The sequence below is a fragment of the Penicillium verhagenii genome, assembly GCF_028828195.1.
Source record: "Penicillium verhagenii strain IBT 33310 chromosome Unknown utg000008l_segment0_segment0, whole genome shotgun sequence".
Taxonomy (NCBI): domain Eukaryota; kingdom Fungi; phylum Ascomycota; class Eurotiomycetes; order Eurotiales; family Aspergillaceae; genus Penicillium; species Penicillium verhagenii.
In genome coordinates this window covers 1,585,411-1,598,481 of record NW_026643172.1, presented here as the reverse complement: position 1 = coordinate 1,598,481, position 13,071 = coordinate 1,585,411, and the positions used below count along the sequence as shown (strand labels likewise).

The following is a 13,071-nucleotide window of genomic DNA, read 5'->3' as shown; positions in this document are numbered from 1 at the left end:
CTATTGTGACAGTTGTCTTTCTACCCTTGTCATTTGTGACATCTTACCTCGGAATGAACAGTGTGGATATAAGAAACGGTACGTTCAACCAGAGCTTGTTTTGGATCATCGCTCTTCCCAGTGCATCAGGCTTGATTCTTCTTTTGTGGTTCATTATAAAATTCAGGCGGAGAATGAGGAGACTTTGGTTGCATTTGTTGGGACGAGTCACTCCGCGAATGGTGTATTCGCTGGCCAACCCATAACATTTAAATAAACCCACAGATTCAAATGTTCCTTGAGCATTCAAAAAGGCATTTGAAGCTTATAACTCTTCACCATTGGTCTTACTTTTTTTTTTTTTTTTTTTTTTTTTTTTTTAATTTAGAGTGCGGCTAGCGAGTGAATCACGATTAGTTCCTATACCAAGTAAGTGAAACCTTGAAAGCAGCCATGAATAGGCCCTCTGCGCTACTGATACGGAAATACTGAAGGGAAGCTATGAAAAAAAAAAAAAACCAAGTTAAATACGGACTAGATATCAAGGCCTCCTTTAAACGCCATTATAGTCATGACTCATCGAGATTGATATGGTTGCCTTTCATGCCCAGTCGAGATTTGAATCCAAAACTTGGAAAAATCTCTACCCAAAAGGCAAACCTCTGCGGGATATAAAGGAAGCAAGGGCGTTTGATTGTTTGATTTGATGATAAGTCTGCTATACCGCTTTTTGCTCCCCAAAATTAGGTAGATTGCTGAGTGAATGGCACGTAGCAGTACGTATGTGTGCGGTGTGCAGTGTACAGCGTTGCCCAACATCAATCCTTCACTGGGCAAGGCTGAAATACCCCTTCTGGGTGGATCATTCCAAATCCAAATCGCTCCGGTAATATTTACAGTGTAGGAAGTAGACAGTAGAACGTAGAAGAAAATAAGACGGATCATGTAGTTGGTAATTGAGTCTTGAAAGAAGTCTCCCGGCATGGTTTCAAAAAACAATGCAGTCACATGGGATCCATATCAGCATGAAGACTCTTTAAGAAGTCTCGGAGGCTCAAGACACACAACACTAGACGGATCTCAGTCACTGGTATGTGCTAAAAATAAAGAAAATACGGATTCGCGATCCGCTCAGTCAGGATCAAGATCCCCTACCGCAACGGTCAGCCCAGGATTCGGAAGTATCAATACCGACGCCAAAGTCAACAAGTACATGAGAGATTACGTACTAACGAGCGTATTTGCCGCATTTGGGGCAAATGTGTTTGGTCGAGTCAATCGATTCACCGCAAGCCTTGCAGATCATAGTTGCCGAAGACGCGTCGACAGGCCTAGACACAAGCATATCAGCCCTCACTCTCTCATATCATCCAATACCAACAGAGTGACATGGTACTAATAATCTCAGTTATGAAACTCACTTTGCGGGAACTGGATCCTTCTCGTCGGACATCTTGCCGTGATATTCTCTGTTCAAGTCGCGACTTGTTGAGTGATCACTTGACTTGATTCCGCGGGGGAACAGGACGTTGGTAAACTTGTCTAAAAGCCGTGAGTAACATTTTAAAAGAGCTTCAGTCAATCAGGATGCCGGGCTTTTATACTCGCCAAACAAGCGATACCGGCCATTCGCTCTCTCTTCCAATTCAATTCCATACACACCGGTCTTTCCATCCGCTGACATATTCGTACTTCGGCGAAATGGAAAGAAGTGAGCCATGTAGGTCGAAATGACCTGTATACAAGCCTAACGGGATGACGCAGCATCTGGCCCGGAATCGATCGGACATATGCAGGCTCTCAAGTCTGTTCTGCGTCTGGGGGGCTTGAAAATTGCCACTGGTCGGTGTATGTCTGCGTTGTACCTAACTTAAAGTGCGAAGGTGCAATGTAATCTGACTTGGGTTCATTGTACTCTGTCCCGTCCGAGGGGTTGAGCTATATCGAAACAGGTATGTGTTCCCAGACTATAATGTGGTTCTACTATAGATCGGGTGCTGTAGCAGGGTATGAGCTAATGATATGTAGACACATGGCTAGTGCTTCCATGCTTATCCAGAGGACATATGTATGTAAAGCATAGTGCGTTCTTGTTTTGATCGTTTGACGTATCGCACATGCATAATTTTAGATCCATGGATAAATTTAGCCACTTTTATCCAGATGTCCGCAATTCGTAGCTGTGAGGAACGCATGGGAGATCATTTCGGTGCCCAATGGAAAAAATATCTGACAGCTGCTCTCCTTGTGGCAGATGGCCATGTGAGAGTGTCTGCTGACGATTTTATACGTATATCAACAACCTATGTATAACCCAGTGAATAGATTCGGGTCACCATGATCCATAGAAGCTTCCAGGCCTTACCTCTTGGCTTCTCGGCTAGACGCAGCAGTAGCGTCCTACCTACCCGGCATGGAACCATGAAACCTCATTACTTCAATGTTGAATTGTGGAATACTGTCCAGTGCTCAGCTGATCTGCCACATGTGTTTAGCCCTACTCACCCTTCTCTCATCCTGTCTCTCCTTTTTTCCCCCCGAGGTCGTCAAGAGCACCCGTCCCCCTGCATCTTCACAATGGAACCCCGCATATATATGGTCCCATAGATTGCAAGGTTCAAGGTTACCGTGTCATTTCGATTGCCGTAATATGCTGTGAATTAATTCAACAGATAGCGACATCCCAATTCAGGTGTTTGATGGACGCAGTTGTGATTAGAGACCGATCACGCGCTTTAATGATACATACTCGTATCTGGCATCTCATAATGAGAACAGCGCGTGATCTTTTCCCTCGGCAATTCGAGCCGGGATATCTCAGCCTCGGTCTCTATAAATCTGGAGCAAGGTATGGTAGCTGTTGTAGTACTTGTGTTACTGGTGTATGAGAATGTTGGCTCGACCCTCATGTATGACAGGCCGAGTGGTGACCGCTGAAGAGTGCATGAGAGTTGATTAACCAATTGGGCCGTGGGAGCTTCAGGATTGAAATGTAGCCCGTGTTAATCTTCTCCCGGGGCCAATAGGACTTATTCTTGGATGAGCCTCAATTTTAGGCTTTGCGTTGTGAAACCGGAATCGTTGGACATGGTAGTCAAGATTCATCTTCAGGATTCAAGATTATATGCGGCCTATGCAGCGTAGGTAGCGTAGGTTCAAGGTAAACCAAACACATGGCACTGATGAGATGGATTCTCCAAACTACAGGATACCGAAAGTTCCAGATGTCCAGATGATATAGACTTTTCCATTTTTTTGGCTAGAGCTATGGTAGCACGTGTTGTGCACAAGCAAATCGTATCATATTCCCCATTAGGTTCGATGCGCGCTCAAATAGGATAGCTTGAGGCACTGAAATGGTATCACGAATTTTGTGCTGGTAAATGCCGAATTATAATCCCAAACGCCACGCTAAAAAAGCCGAAAAATTCCGAAAATGCAAGGCAAAGTAGATCTAGATCTATTGCCAAATTTTGTGCAGATCAAAGCAGGAAAGACACATCGTGTTAATAACCACGGTGGTTCTTCAATCTTCGTCGGTTGCTGTGACATCGTCATCCTCGTCATTGTCCTCATCAGCCTCACTATCCGAGTCGTCATCGTCGTCCAGACCTGGAACACCACGCCACTCGACATAATCACCTTCCAGCCAGCGTCGGCTGCGAGGTAGGTGGTATGGGTCGAAGGGGAAGTAGGCATCGAGTTGGTGACCGAGATGGTCACTAGCACGGGTCTCACGCTCGACTTGACTGAGATTGCCAATGCTGCGGAAAGTAGTGATGCGAAGACGCTTGTTGGTCTCCAAGAGAGGATACACATAAAGGAGCTGAAAGTAGTTGGCAATACGTGCAAATTGGGTGACGATGCCAGGCGAACAGACTTTGAGCGGGTTCAGTCGCGAGTAGATTGACTTGTGAAGATATTCCTTGATGTTTGGTGGGAAAATGATCTGGCTGGGCTCAAGCTCATCAATCTGCTCGAGGGTGTCGCCGTCAATCGCTGCAGTTGTCAAGTCGCGCCAGCGGAAACAGAAGATGTAGAACACGGCTTGAGCGGTGGAGTAGTATGGAGCATATCGCCGAAGATCAGGACCGCGGCATGCAAGTTCATAATCTGCTTGCAGGTTGTCCACATGCGTAAGGAGGAGATCAAAAACATCACGCACAACGTCGCCAGAGATGTGGGCACCTCGAGCAACATAACTAGCCAGATAAGCAGCTGCGGATTGGCGCATGAGACCTGGCTGGGATTTGCTGCCAATAATATCTATACATTCCGTGGCAAACAATTCTACAAGCTCAGGAGACAACTGAGAAAAGTGGAAGAGAAGGAATTGAGAATGTCGGGATTTGTAGGTTGGGAGAATGATGGATCTGAAGTGGCTGATCAGGAGTGACAAGGTGTTTTCTTTGTCGGTTGCAGTGCCTGTTGTGAAGGGACCGGAGTAAAATTCGAACAGAATATCCAGCATTCCATCAACTTTTTGAATATTTCCCTTGATCTCCTTAGCACGTTGGTCGGGCTCATCGTCATCACTAAAATCCTCATCCGGGTCTTCCAGTTCTTCGTTTAAGTCAGAAGGCTCTTCCAGTAAGAATTCTTCGCCGAACTCATCCTCAACATCTTCCAAGTCCACCTGAATCTGCACATCAACCTTGACCAGCCTCTCGGTTATCAGGGCAAGAACATCAGACTGAAGCTCAGGGGCGTATTGGATGATTTTGATGAGATTGCGGGTGTAAGCGAGGAAGCACTTGGCTGGGTCGGGGTCGGGAGGAAATTGGTGTGATAGAATGGGTGACAAGGCTCCACTGCCAGCAGGAATAAGCCGCATCACATGGCGCAAGGCCATGTGAACACGAGTGTAGATCTCTGAGGGCTCAACGACTGAGTAGCCAGGCAATCGGCCAGAGCCGTGGGAGACGCCAGCAAGTTTGGAAGTAAGCATGCGGAAGACCTGGGCGAGATATGTTCCTTGCGCAGCGGCAAGATTGCCTAGAAAGCGAATGAAGAGCTTGACATAGGGCTCGTCGCGACCCAGCCACTCACTGTCGAGAATAGCATTAACCAAGCCACTGCAGTTGCGGTCCAAGGAGGCGATGTGAGAAAGAAGACCCATCAGATGGTTCTTGACGGTTAGGGGTGTGGGAATGCTCCATGAAGACATTCCACGGTCCGCTTGTTTGGGGTCGGCAAGGAAAATTTCCTTCACTTGGTCATAGCCCTCGCTATCTGCAGCTGTAACATGGCGATGAATGGCCCGACGTACTTCTTCCCGAATCACAGCAAGGCTCTTGACTGGCAAACCGGTGAGCGGGTCATCTTGAACGACCGAGAATGTGCGAACGGAATTTTTTTCGTTGAAGGTAACGCGGGGGCGCTTATTGAGGTGTTTGGGAAGGTCATCGGGGATAGACGGGGAGAGGCCCAGGTCAGCGTCGTCCATTTTGCGTTTGTTTCCGCCGGGTTTGGAGGACTTGAGGATCGATACGGGAGATGACATGGCGATCATCTTCGAACGCTGGATGGAAGGTGTGGCTGTCAGGGCCGGCGAGAGGGGGGCTGTGGCAACGGAGACCATAGCTGAGATTTAAAGAGAATCCTTATTGAGAAAGAAGATAAAAGGACTGCTGTTTTATCGACATCTGTTGTACTGAACCTCCGGTGAAAGCAGAGGGATCGTTCTGGATGGAGTGAAGACAGGGACAGAAGTCAAGCACACGACCGCTTAATCGAGCAAATTGTTTCAAATTGTGTTACAGGGACGAGGGATCAGACTCATTAGGGTCTGTCTGTTTCCCCCAAAATCATTCCAGTTGGTCAAGTGAATTGATGGATACGAAGACCAAGGTGCTGTGAATGGATCGGACTCAAGTGCTGGAGTTAAGAAAAAAAAAATGCACTTGGGATTTGTTGTGGGGCTGCGGAGAACCCGTGACTGGTGAGCCTCGACACTAGTCCACTTTGGGTAATTACATATAGATTATGTCACTTGGATGCCTGAGGCCGCAATGTTCAGGCGTGTACTAACTTGTACTAGGAAAGAGTCATGTGACATTTGATCCACAAGGGGTAAGGTGAACTTTTAGTAGGGGTGAGGTGAGGATACTAGTATGTACCAGCAGATCAGACAAGGTGTTGAATATAATGCAAGATTCTGATGGAAAATATTCAAAAATATTCAGTCTACTTTGTGTCAAAGAATGCGTACATAAATGCCATACAGGTAGTAAGGTATGTACATGAACCCATCACGAATTTCGACAATATCCAACGAAAAATCGAAAGACAAATAGAGCGCAGAGAAAATAGAAATCGGAATTCGGGAACTGAAGCGCCTCCTCCCATGGTATATAATGTGAATCGGGAAAAAGATATCAAAAGAGTCGTGAGGGATTGAATAAGAGTTGGTCATAGCGGGCGTTGTAGAGGAAGATCCAGTCCTGTCAACAACGCCACTCAGTGGGTCGTGGATTATGGCACCGGCTCAGCCGGGGTGTATTCAGGAGATTTGTTGATGATTCACAGCCACGGACCCGCACTAATGGGTCCAAGCTTGTTCTCAAAGGCATTTCCATACAACTCCTCGATTTCAGCAAGATAGTCATCCACCGAGAATTTGTGTAGCCCATTGCGAGCAAGGAACAGTTCCTCCTCGTCTAGCACGCGTGGGCCACTGAACTCCTCAGCCACCTCATTGACCTGGGCCAACTCTTTGCTGAATGGATGCGACTCGGGTGCATGTTTGAACATCTCAAGGGATGCGCCCAGCGTAGGGTTGCTGCGTGGTGCGCTGAGAGTTGGGGGCGAGTTTCTGACCTGAGAGCGCTTGCGTGCGAGGTCTTGGTGAGATCGTTTGGTGTGGGAGAGTGCACGCACGGGAACCAAGGGCGCATCCGTTGAGGAGGCCGAGGTAGTGGAGGAGCGTGGGGCACTGGTCACAGTTGCCGATCGCTTGGGGAAGTACGACGTAGGGGCCCCATCGATGGGAGAAGAATGCTCTGAATTGTCCGGGGTGGTAATGGACGAGGAGTAGCTGTGCGGGGAAATGGCGACGTCGGAATCCTCGCGCGATCGCATAGAGGAAGCAGAAGACACTGGGGACTGCGCAATAGAGTTCAAATCGGGAGCGTTGTAAGCCAGCATGTTGGTGGTGGAAATGAGTCGAACAGGGCCAGAGATGTTACTACGCTTGATGGAGCCAGAGTTGAATCGTGAATGGCCCTTGGCCTTCTCTTCCTGATATGGCATGGGCGCCGACACTTCTGGCCGCTTATTGCGCTTGGTAAAAGCGCGCGTGAGAGTCGACATGATGAAGTTCTAATAGAGACGTGGTCTGTGACACCTGAAGGCGAGTTGAGGGGTCACGAGGTATATGGAGTTGATTCTGAGCCAAATGCTTCGGTCCGAGAACCTTTTCAAGATTCTTGTTTTTTTTTGGGGTGAAATAATTTCTTCTGTGTCGAATTTTTGATCTCAAATTCCACCTGATTGATCTCGCGTGGTAAGATGATCGCGGGATGCGGAGGCGGCAATGAAGATCAATTGCCCGGAATGTGAGGCAATTCGAGACGATCGAGTCCGTGTCTTGCACAAGTGTTCGAAATGAATGTCTAGACCTTTTTTGACGGCAACTTTGCACAGCAAAATAGCGGAAGTCTGGTCTCTTTTTGTTTCCCTGAAGTCTAGGGGAATGAATGAGGGGCGTATAGCCTGAGCGTGCCAGGGGTAAAAATTGGTTAGATAAAAAGGTGGTTTCAAGAAGCCTAGGGAATGAAGTAAAAAAAAAGGGAGTCTAGGATCACCGATCACAGATCATAGATCAAGACAGAAGGGAAAGAATGAAGGAAATCCCTGCGCATAAAGAGGAGAAAGAAGGGAAGAGAAAAGAAGGCAAGGGTCTGGACTTAAGATTCCGTGGGCGCTTACCGTTTGGACTCGCAGAGCAAACTCCCCAAACTCCCAAAACTTTGATTCTGTTCCCACAATTACTTCCCGTCCCAAGGTTCCCTCACAGCTTCTGGAGCCAAATCCACCACTTATTATTGTCCATTCTGGCATTCTTAAGGGTCGTGGCGAACGGGTTCTTTCCACTATTTCAGATTCTCCATTATCCCTTAACCATTGGCCACCTTTTCCCTTCCGATTTCGCCATCGTTTTTAAGAGAAAGTGGCCACGGCCCCATTGTCCGTGCCTGGAAGGGGGGGCGCACACACAACGGAAAAGGCTTATTGTCACGGGGTTTAAGCCATCCTTTGGGCAGGAAAAAAAAACGCGCTTGATGTGGTAAACTAATGCAGACCATAAGGGCACGTCACGCACTCTTGAGTTGTTCGGGTCTTTACGCAGTAGTAAAGGCCGACCCAATCACCAAATATTCTCCAAAAAAAGAATCAATCAAAGGGGAGTGACCCTTTGTGACGCATCGATTCTTTATTGCTCTATCTTAGAGGGAGCTGATGAAACAGCCCCCCGAACTCGAATACGTTTCACCACTACCAGCCGCTCCCAAACTAAAAAGCAAGTCTGTGCTGCGCAAGACCGACGGATCGCCAGGTCCCAGGCACAGCTGCGCATGATACATGAAGCATTGAAGACCAATCAGATTCTGCCCCGATCCATCTCGATGCCGCCAGCGTGATCCTGGTGCGGTCGGCGCTTCCAGATGCAGGGCTGCTGCACTTGATTCATCCCCGTGATTCCGACCGGTGCTTTTCGATAGACCTATGAGGCGGTGGCTCGTGGGTCACTTGGGTTTGGTGGGCTGAGGTGGACCCCGCTCGTTAATCTTAAAAAACCTCGTGGATATGCAACTTAGCATCCACTGTTACCGACTCGAGTGGGTCTTCAGATCCAACTCAGATCGCGAACAACGCACAGTCAAATTGACAGCAGGGCTTGCTGATCGCCTTGCCATTTTGGGCCTCACCTTCCAAATGTGGCTATTTCCTCAAGCGTTCGTTCTTATTTATACCTGATTTGGATTCTGGATTCTGGATAATGATGAAACGCATGCGACCGGGACTTAATTTAGTCCGTCGCAGGTTAAGTGCAAAAGCCCCATCACAACTGGACCCTCGAATTTGAGATTTATTTGAATGTGGAACAAACAAATGTTCGAATTTGTCGCGTTTGTATGCAGATCAAAAATATATATCGGATTTACTTGTCGACAGCTCCGCTGCCCTGGACCGCTCTGTCACTTTGGCTTGATCACCACGGTTAGCCCCCACCATGCCGGTGTGCCCTACACTCCCGCTAGCCGCCACACCGTCAGACCCCACCATGCTGGTATGCTGTGAAGCTCCCGGCAAGTTCATCCTCTCCGGGCGAATGTGGATATCATTGTCACCCGGGAGTTGCCCGGTGTAAGCCGACTCCGTGTCTGCAGCACTCCGAGCTATGCTGCTATTCCGGGAGGCAACAAACTGATCCATTTGCCCATGAGGTTCCCCGATCGGGTCAATAGGTTGTCTTTCGACCGTGAACTGGTCAGAAACCGCGGCCATCCAATGCTCTATACCGGTCCAATCTTGTAAAGGGTACTGGGCCCATTCCTCCATGCGTCCCGACTTCTGCCTTTGCCCTTCTGCTTTGGCGGAAGCTTCGACCAACGCCGATGGTCTAATTCTCATCTCACGGAGTGTTGCTACAGCGCCGTACAAAGCGGCCTCCGTATCGGCCAGTCTTTGTTCAAGTTGGTTAAGATATCCAAGAGGTAAGCCCCTGCATTGACTTTTAGCTTATATGATCCCCGATCGTAGAAATTCCATAAATGAATATATACCTCTTGCCACTTTCGGGATAAACACATCGCGATGGTTCATTTGCGCATTGTGAACAGCAGGGTCTGTGGATGAGCTCGATCAACACCCCGATTAGTTCAATATTTCATTTCAGCTGCCCAAGCAAATATAATCGGAGTTGACGTACAGTTTACGGTCACACTAGAAAATATGCACTGGTTAGTGCAGCCCTCAAGTGCTGGATGTTCGTAGGCCATCAAGTGACTAACTTTGCATTTTCGCTGTCGACATGTTTCACAGGAGATCAGACTTAAACTATCATTTGCTGCAGTCAGGGTTGGACGATATCAGCCAATTATTGATTCGTTCCATTCCAATGTGTAACTTGCTCATGCAAGGATCTGGTGTCACTACCTGGCATTGTATCTGACTGATTTTCGTCCCGAGGTCACAATAGCCTACTCGTAAGGGTCGTTCTTCCCAATGCTTTATATTCAAGTAAATTTCCAACACATAACGATGAGAACGCTCAGAATATCCAGTCCGGTTCCAAGGTTGTTGGTTTGCTCTTAGTCTTGATATGATGTGTAGCGACAAGACACAGATTGCTTGCGGACAAAGAAACCTCCGGCTGCCGGCAATATCTAGACACGTGATGATTATGTCATCAATATTGGAACAATTGGTTTCATCTAGTTAACCAACTGTTACCACCAGTAGATAGTTACATGCTAATACGTACTAGTAATATCTATACCGCAATAAAAAAGGAAAATACTTAAAGGTAGCTGGGCTGGTTGTGGATTGAGAAGCAGGTGAAATTCGGCGGGATTCGATACTATGATAATGAACATGATGCGATTTCCCCGAATTTGAGCTACCGTAAGTGACAATATCCCTCCAGTTCAACGAAATGGGAAGTTTCAACTAATTTCAATCTACTATCCTTGTCTTAAAGTTGATTCTTTAGCAAAAGTCGTGATACATCATGAATCTGTGAAGCAGTCTTTCCTTTCTCCTGTAGTTAGTCATCAAAGCTCACGTGATTGAAACTGAATCATGATTACTAATTTAACTGTTCGTGCTGAGTCCTGAGTCCTGACATCTGGCGCGCCTCATAAGAGTGGCAGTCTATAGCTACATACTAGCCTTGGCATCGTCTGGAAAATGTGATTAACAAAACATAGAATGGCTTCTCCATCCTCTCCCAACACTCGCTTAGAGGACGAGTCAGATTGGCAATATGGGCCTCGTGCCACCAAACGACGCAAGCAAGCTTCAACTCCGGGTGCATCAAAACCATCCCCTCGCGAGATCGGCTATATGAGAGAGTCCCAGAACGACGGCTCTGCCAGCTTTCTTGGGAGCTCCAGTGGAATTCATTTTGTTCGGCATGTATACGGTGCCTTTGCACGCCGCTCCGCAGATCTACAGCAGACGCGAGCAGGGGATAGGAGTTCCGTTCCTGGAGAAGATGATCGACTGCAACGAGACTCCGGGCACCACGACACGAATGAGCTATGGACAAAGCAGGAGGTGGATAACTCACCAAACAATGATTTCACTTTTGAAGACCTTGTCCATTGGACCCGTCCGTACTTTGAAAACTGGCATCCGATTTTCCCTTGCCTTCATGCCCCAACGATTTTGAAAGCTATGGAGGCCCTGTGCCATCATGGCTTATGTTCAATCAAAAGACTGGATCTAATAGTCATTCGCTGTCTTGTTTCGGTATCATTGGCCGACACACGACAGGTCCAATCCTCCGAACCCCTGAAGCCTGTTCCTGGCCCTCTGTTATTTCTAACCATGCATAATATCATGCAGGAGATACAGAGTTTGCTAGCAGAGCCAACAACACTCCCATTGTTGCAAGCCGCATTTACTGTTCAACTTACCCTGACTGCCCTTTTGCGCCTCAATGCTGCCTCTCGTGTGGGCGGAATCATTACACGAACTGCTTTCCACTTAGGTTTGCATCGATGCCCTGGCCGCTTTTCCTGCTTCAGCAGCGAAGAAGTTGATATAAGACGTCGCCTTTTTTGGTCAATATATTCTCTCGAGCGATACTTGTCTCAGGCTCTTGGCGTCCCTCTCAGTATTCGAGACGATGACATTGATGTTTGCTACCCTGGAGCCGAAAGACACGTTGATCCACCCAATCACTGCGATGCCGGTCGCCTCCAACTACTTTGTCACCTTGCGAAATTTGCAAGAATAAGAGGCCTGATTTTGGAGTTGCGCAACAAATCTATCTTGCATAGTCATGCTGGTACATTCGAGGCATCGCATGTAAACGGCGAACTGTCTCAATGGTGGAATGAAGTTTATGACGACGTCAATCCCATCGAGGATAACTCAGATACGCCGGGTGACCTCCAACAAAATCCTATTTTCGCTCCGTATCACAGGCTTCTGCTCATGGTTCTAAGACATGAAGCAATCATATCTATGAACAGACCTCTTCTCGCCGCTGAGAAACCCAACCCTGATTACAAGAATGCTTTACAAACATGCATTGGTTCTTCGCGGTCTTTGCTTGCTGCTTTGAGAAAGTTCATGTCTTCTTCCTCTGATACCCCCTTGACCTGGCCATCCTTCACTTGGACAACATGGATGGCATGCCTCATCTTGATGTATGCATCGTGGGAAGGCGAACTTCCTGTAGCCACCGCTTTGAAATATGCCAGGATGGGCATATCTGTGCTGGAGCATCTCGCGCTTCGAGGGAGCAGCTGGCCAGAGACATGTATCGAAGCAATTAAAAGCATGGAGTCAGCTTTGCTCTCCAACATTGGATCCCAGGAAACACCATCCAGCTTGGTTGCCAATGATAGAATCTTGACACGAAATCAAACCGGTTCTCCCAGAAATCTCACACCACGCCGGTCAGTGGGTGGTATTCCAACTCTCGCTTCTTCCGATAACCAAGGAACAAATTCATCTCAGGTTGATCCACCTTCGATGACAGCACAAAGATTCCGAACCCCGGCAAATCCTGCTAACTCTGGGCAGCCACCTGACTCGGCAATCATTCCGCCACATGATAACCACGGCCCCGCAATTGATCTACCCGTGCTGGATGTGTATTCATCAAACGGACAAACTTCAGCTGGACTGATTTTTGGCAACATGGCGAACACCCATTCCAACATCTACTCAGGGAATATAGGCCAGGAGTCTCAACCATTTTCGGACGCATCTTTTTTCATGAATGATCTTTGGAGTGTAGCAGATGGGCCATGGATCATTGATGGAAACTTCCTATAATGATACCCACATTTCAATTTGTTGATTCTCTTGGATTTTGGAATCTTATCACTTAATCCTCCATTTCCCTCTCTA

General features: G+C 47.6%; 4 protein-coding genes across 4 annotated transcripts; 1 reads left to right on the top strand and 3 right to left on the bottom strand.

Annotated features, from left to right (window-relative positions):
* Positions 1-3,505: 3,505 nt before the first annotated feature.
* Positions 3,506-5,560, bottom strand: N7466_008576 (rDNA-binding RNA polymerase I transcriptional factor; the record flags this gene model as incomplete). The annotated part of the gene is made up of 1 exon (XM_057167965.1): positions 3,506-5,560. The coding sequence occupies one exon, from the start codon at positions 5,558-5,560 to the stop codon at positions 3,506-3,508; it is 2,055 nt and encodes a 684-aa protein (XP_057018596.1).
* A 941-nt stretch (positions 5,561-6,501) lies between these two features.
* N7466_008575 (uncharacterized protein) lies at positions 6,502-7,290 on the bottom strand (the record flags this gene model as incomplete). Its single annotated transcript, XM_057167964.1, has 1 exon — positions 6,502-7,290. The coding sequence occupies one exon, from the start codon at positions 7,288-7,290 to the stop codon at positions 6,502-6,504; it is 789 nt and encodes a 262-aa protein (XP_057018595.1).
* Positions 7,291-9,123: 1,833 nt separating this feature from the next.
* N7466_008574 (uncharacterized protein) lies at positions 9,124-9,983 on the bottom strand (the record flags this gene model as incomplete). Its single annotated transcript, XM_057167963.1, has 2 exons — positions 9,124-9,667; positions 9,943-9,983. The coding sequence occupies 2 exons, from the start codon at positions 9,981-9,983 to the stop codon at positions 9,124-9,126; spliced, it is 585 nt and encodes a 194-aa protein (XP_057018594.1).
* A 931-nt stretch (positions 9,984-10,914) lies between these two features.
* Positions 10,915-12,996, top strand: N7466_008573 (CeGAL family transcription factor; the record flags this gene model as incomplete). The annotated part of the gene is made up of 1 exon (XM_057167962.1): positions 10,915-12,996. One exon carries the CDS (start codon positions 10,915-10,917, stop codon positions 12,994-12,996), a length of 2,082 nt encoding a protein of 693 aa, XP_057018593.1.
* Between the last annotated feature and the right edge of the window lie 75 nt (positions 12,997-13,071).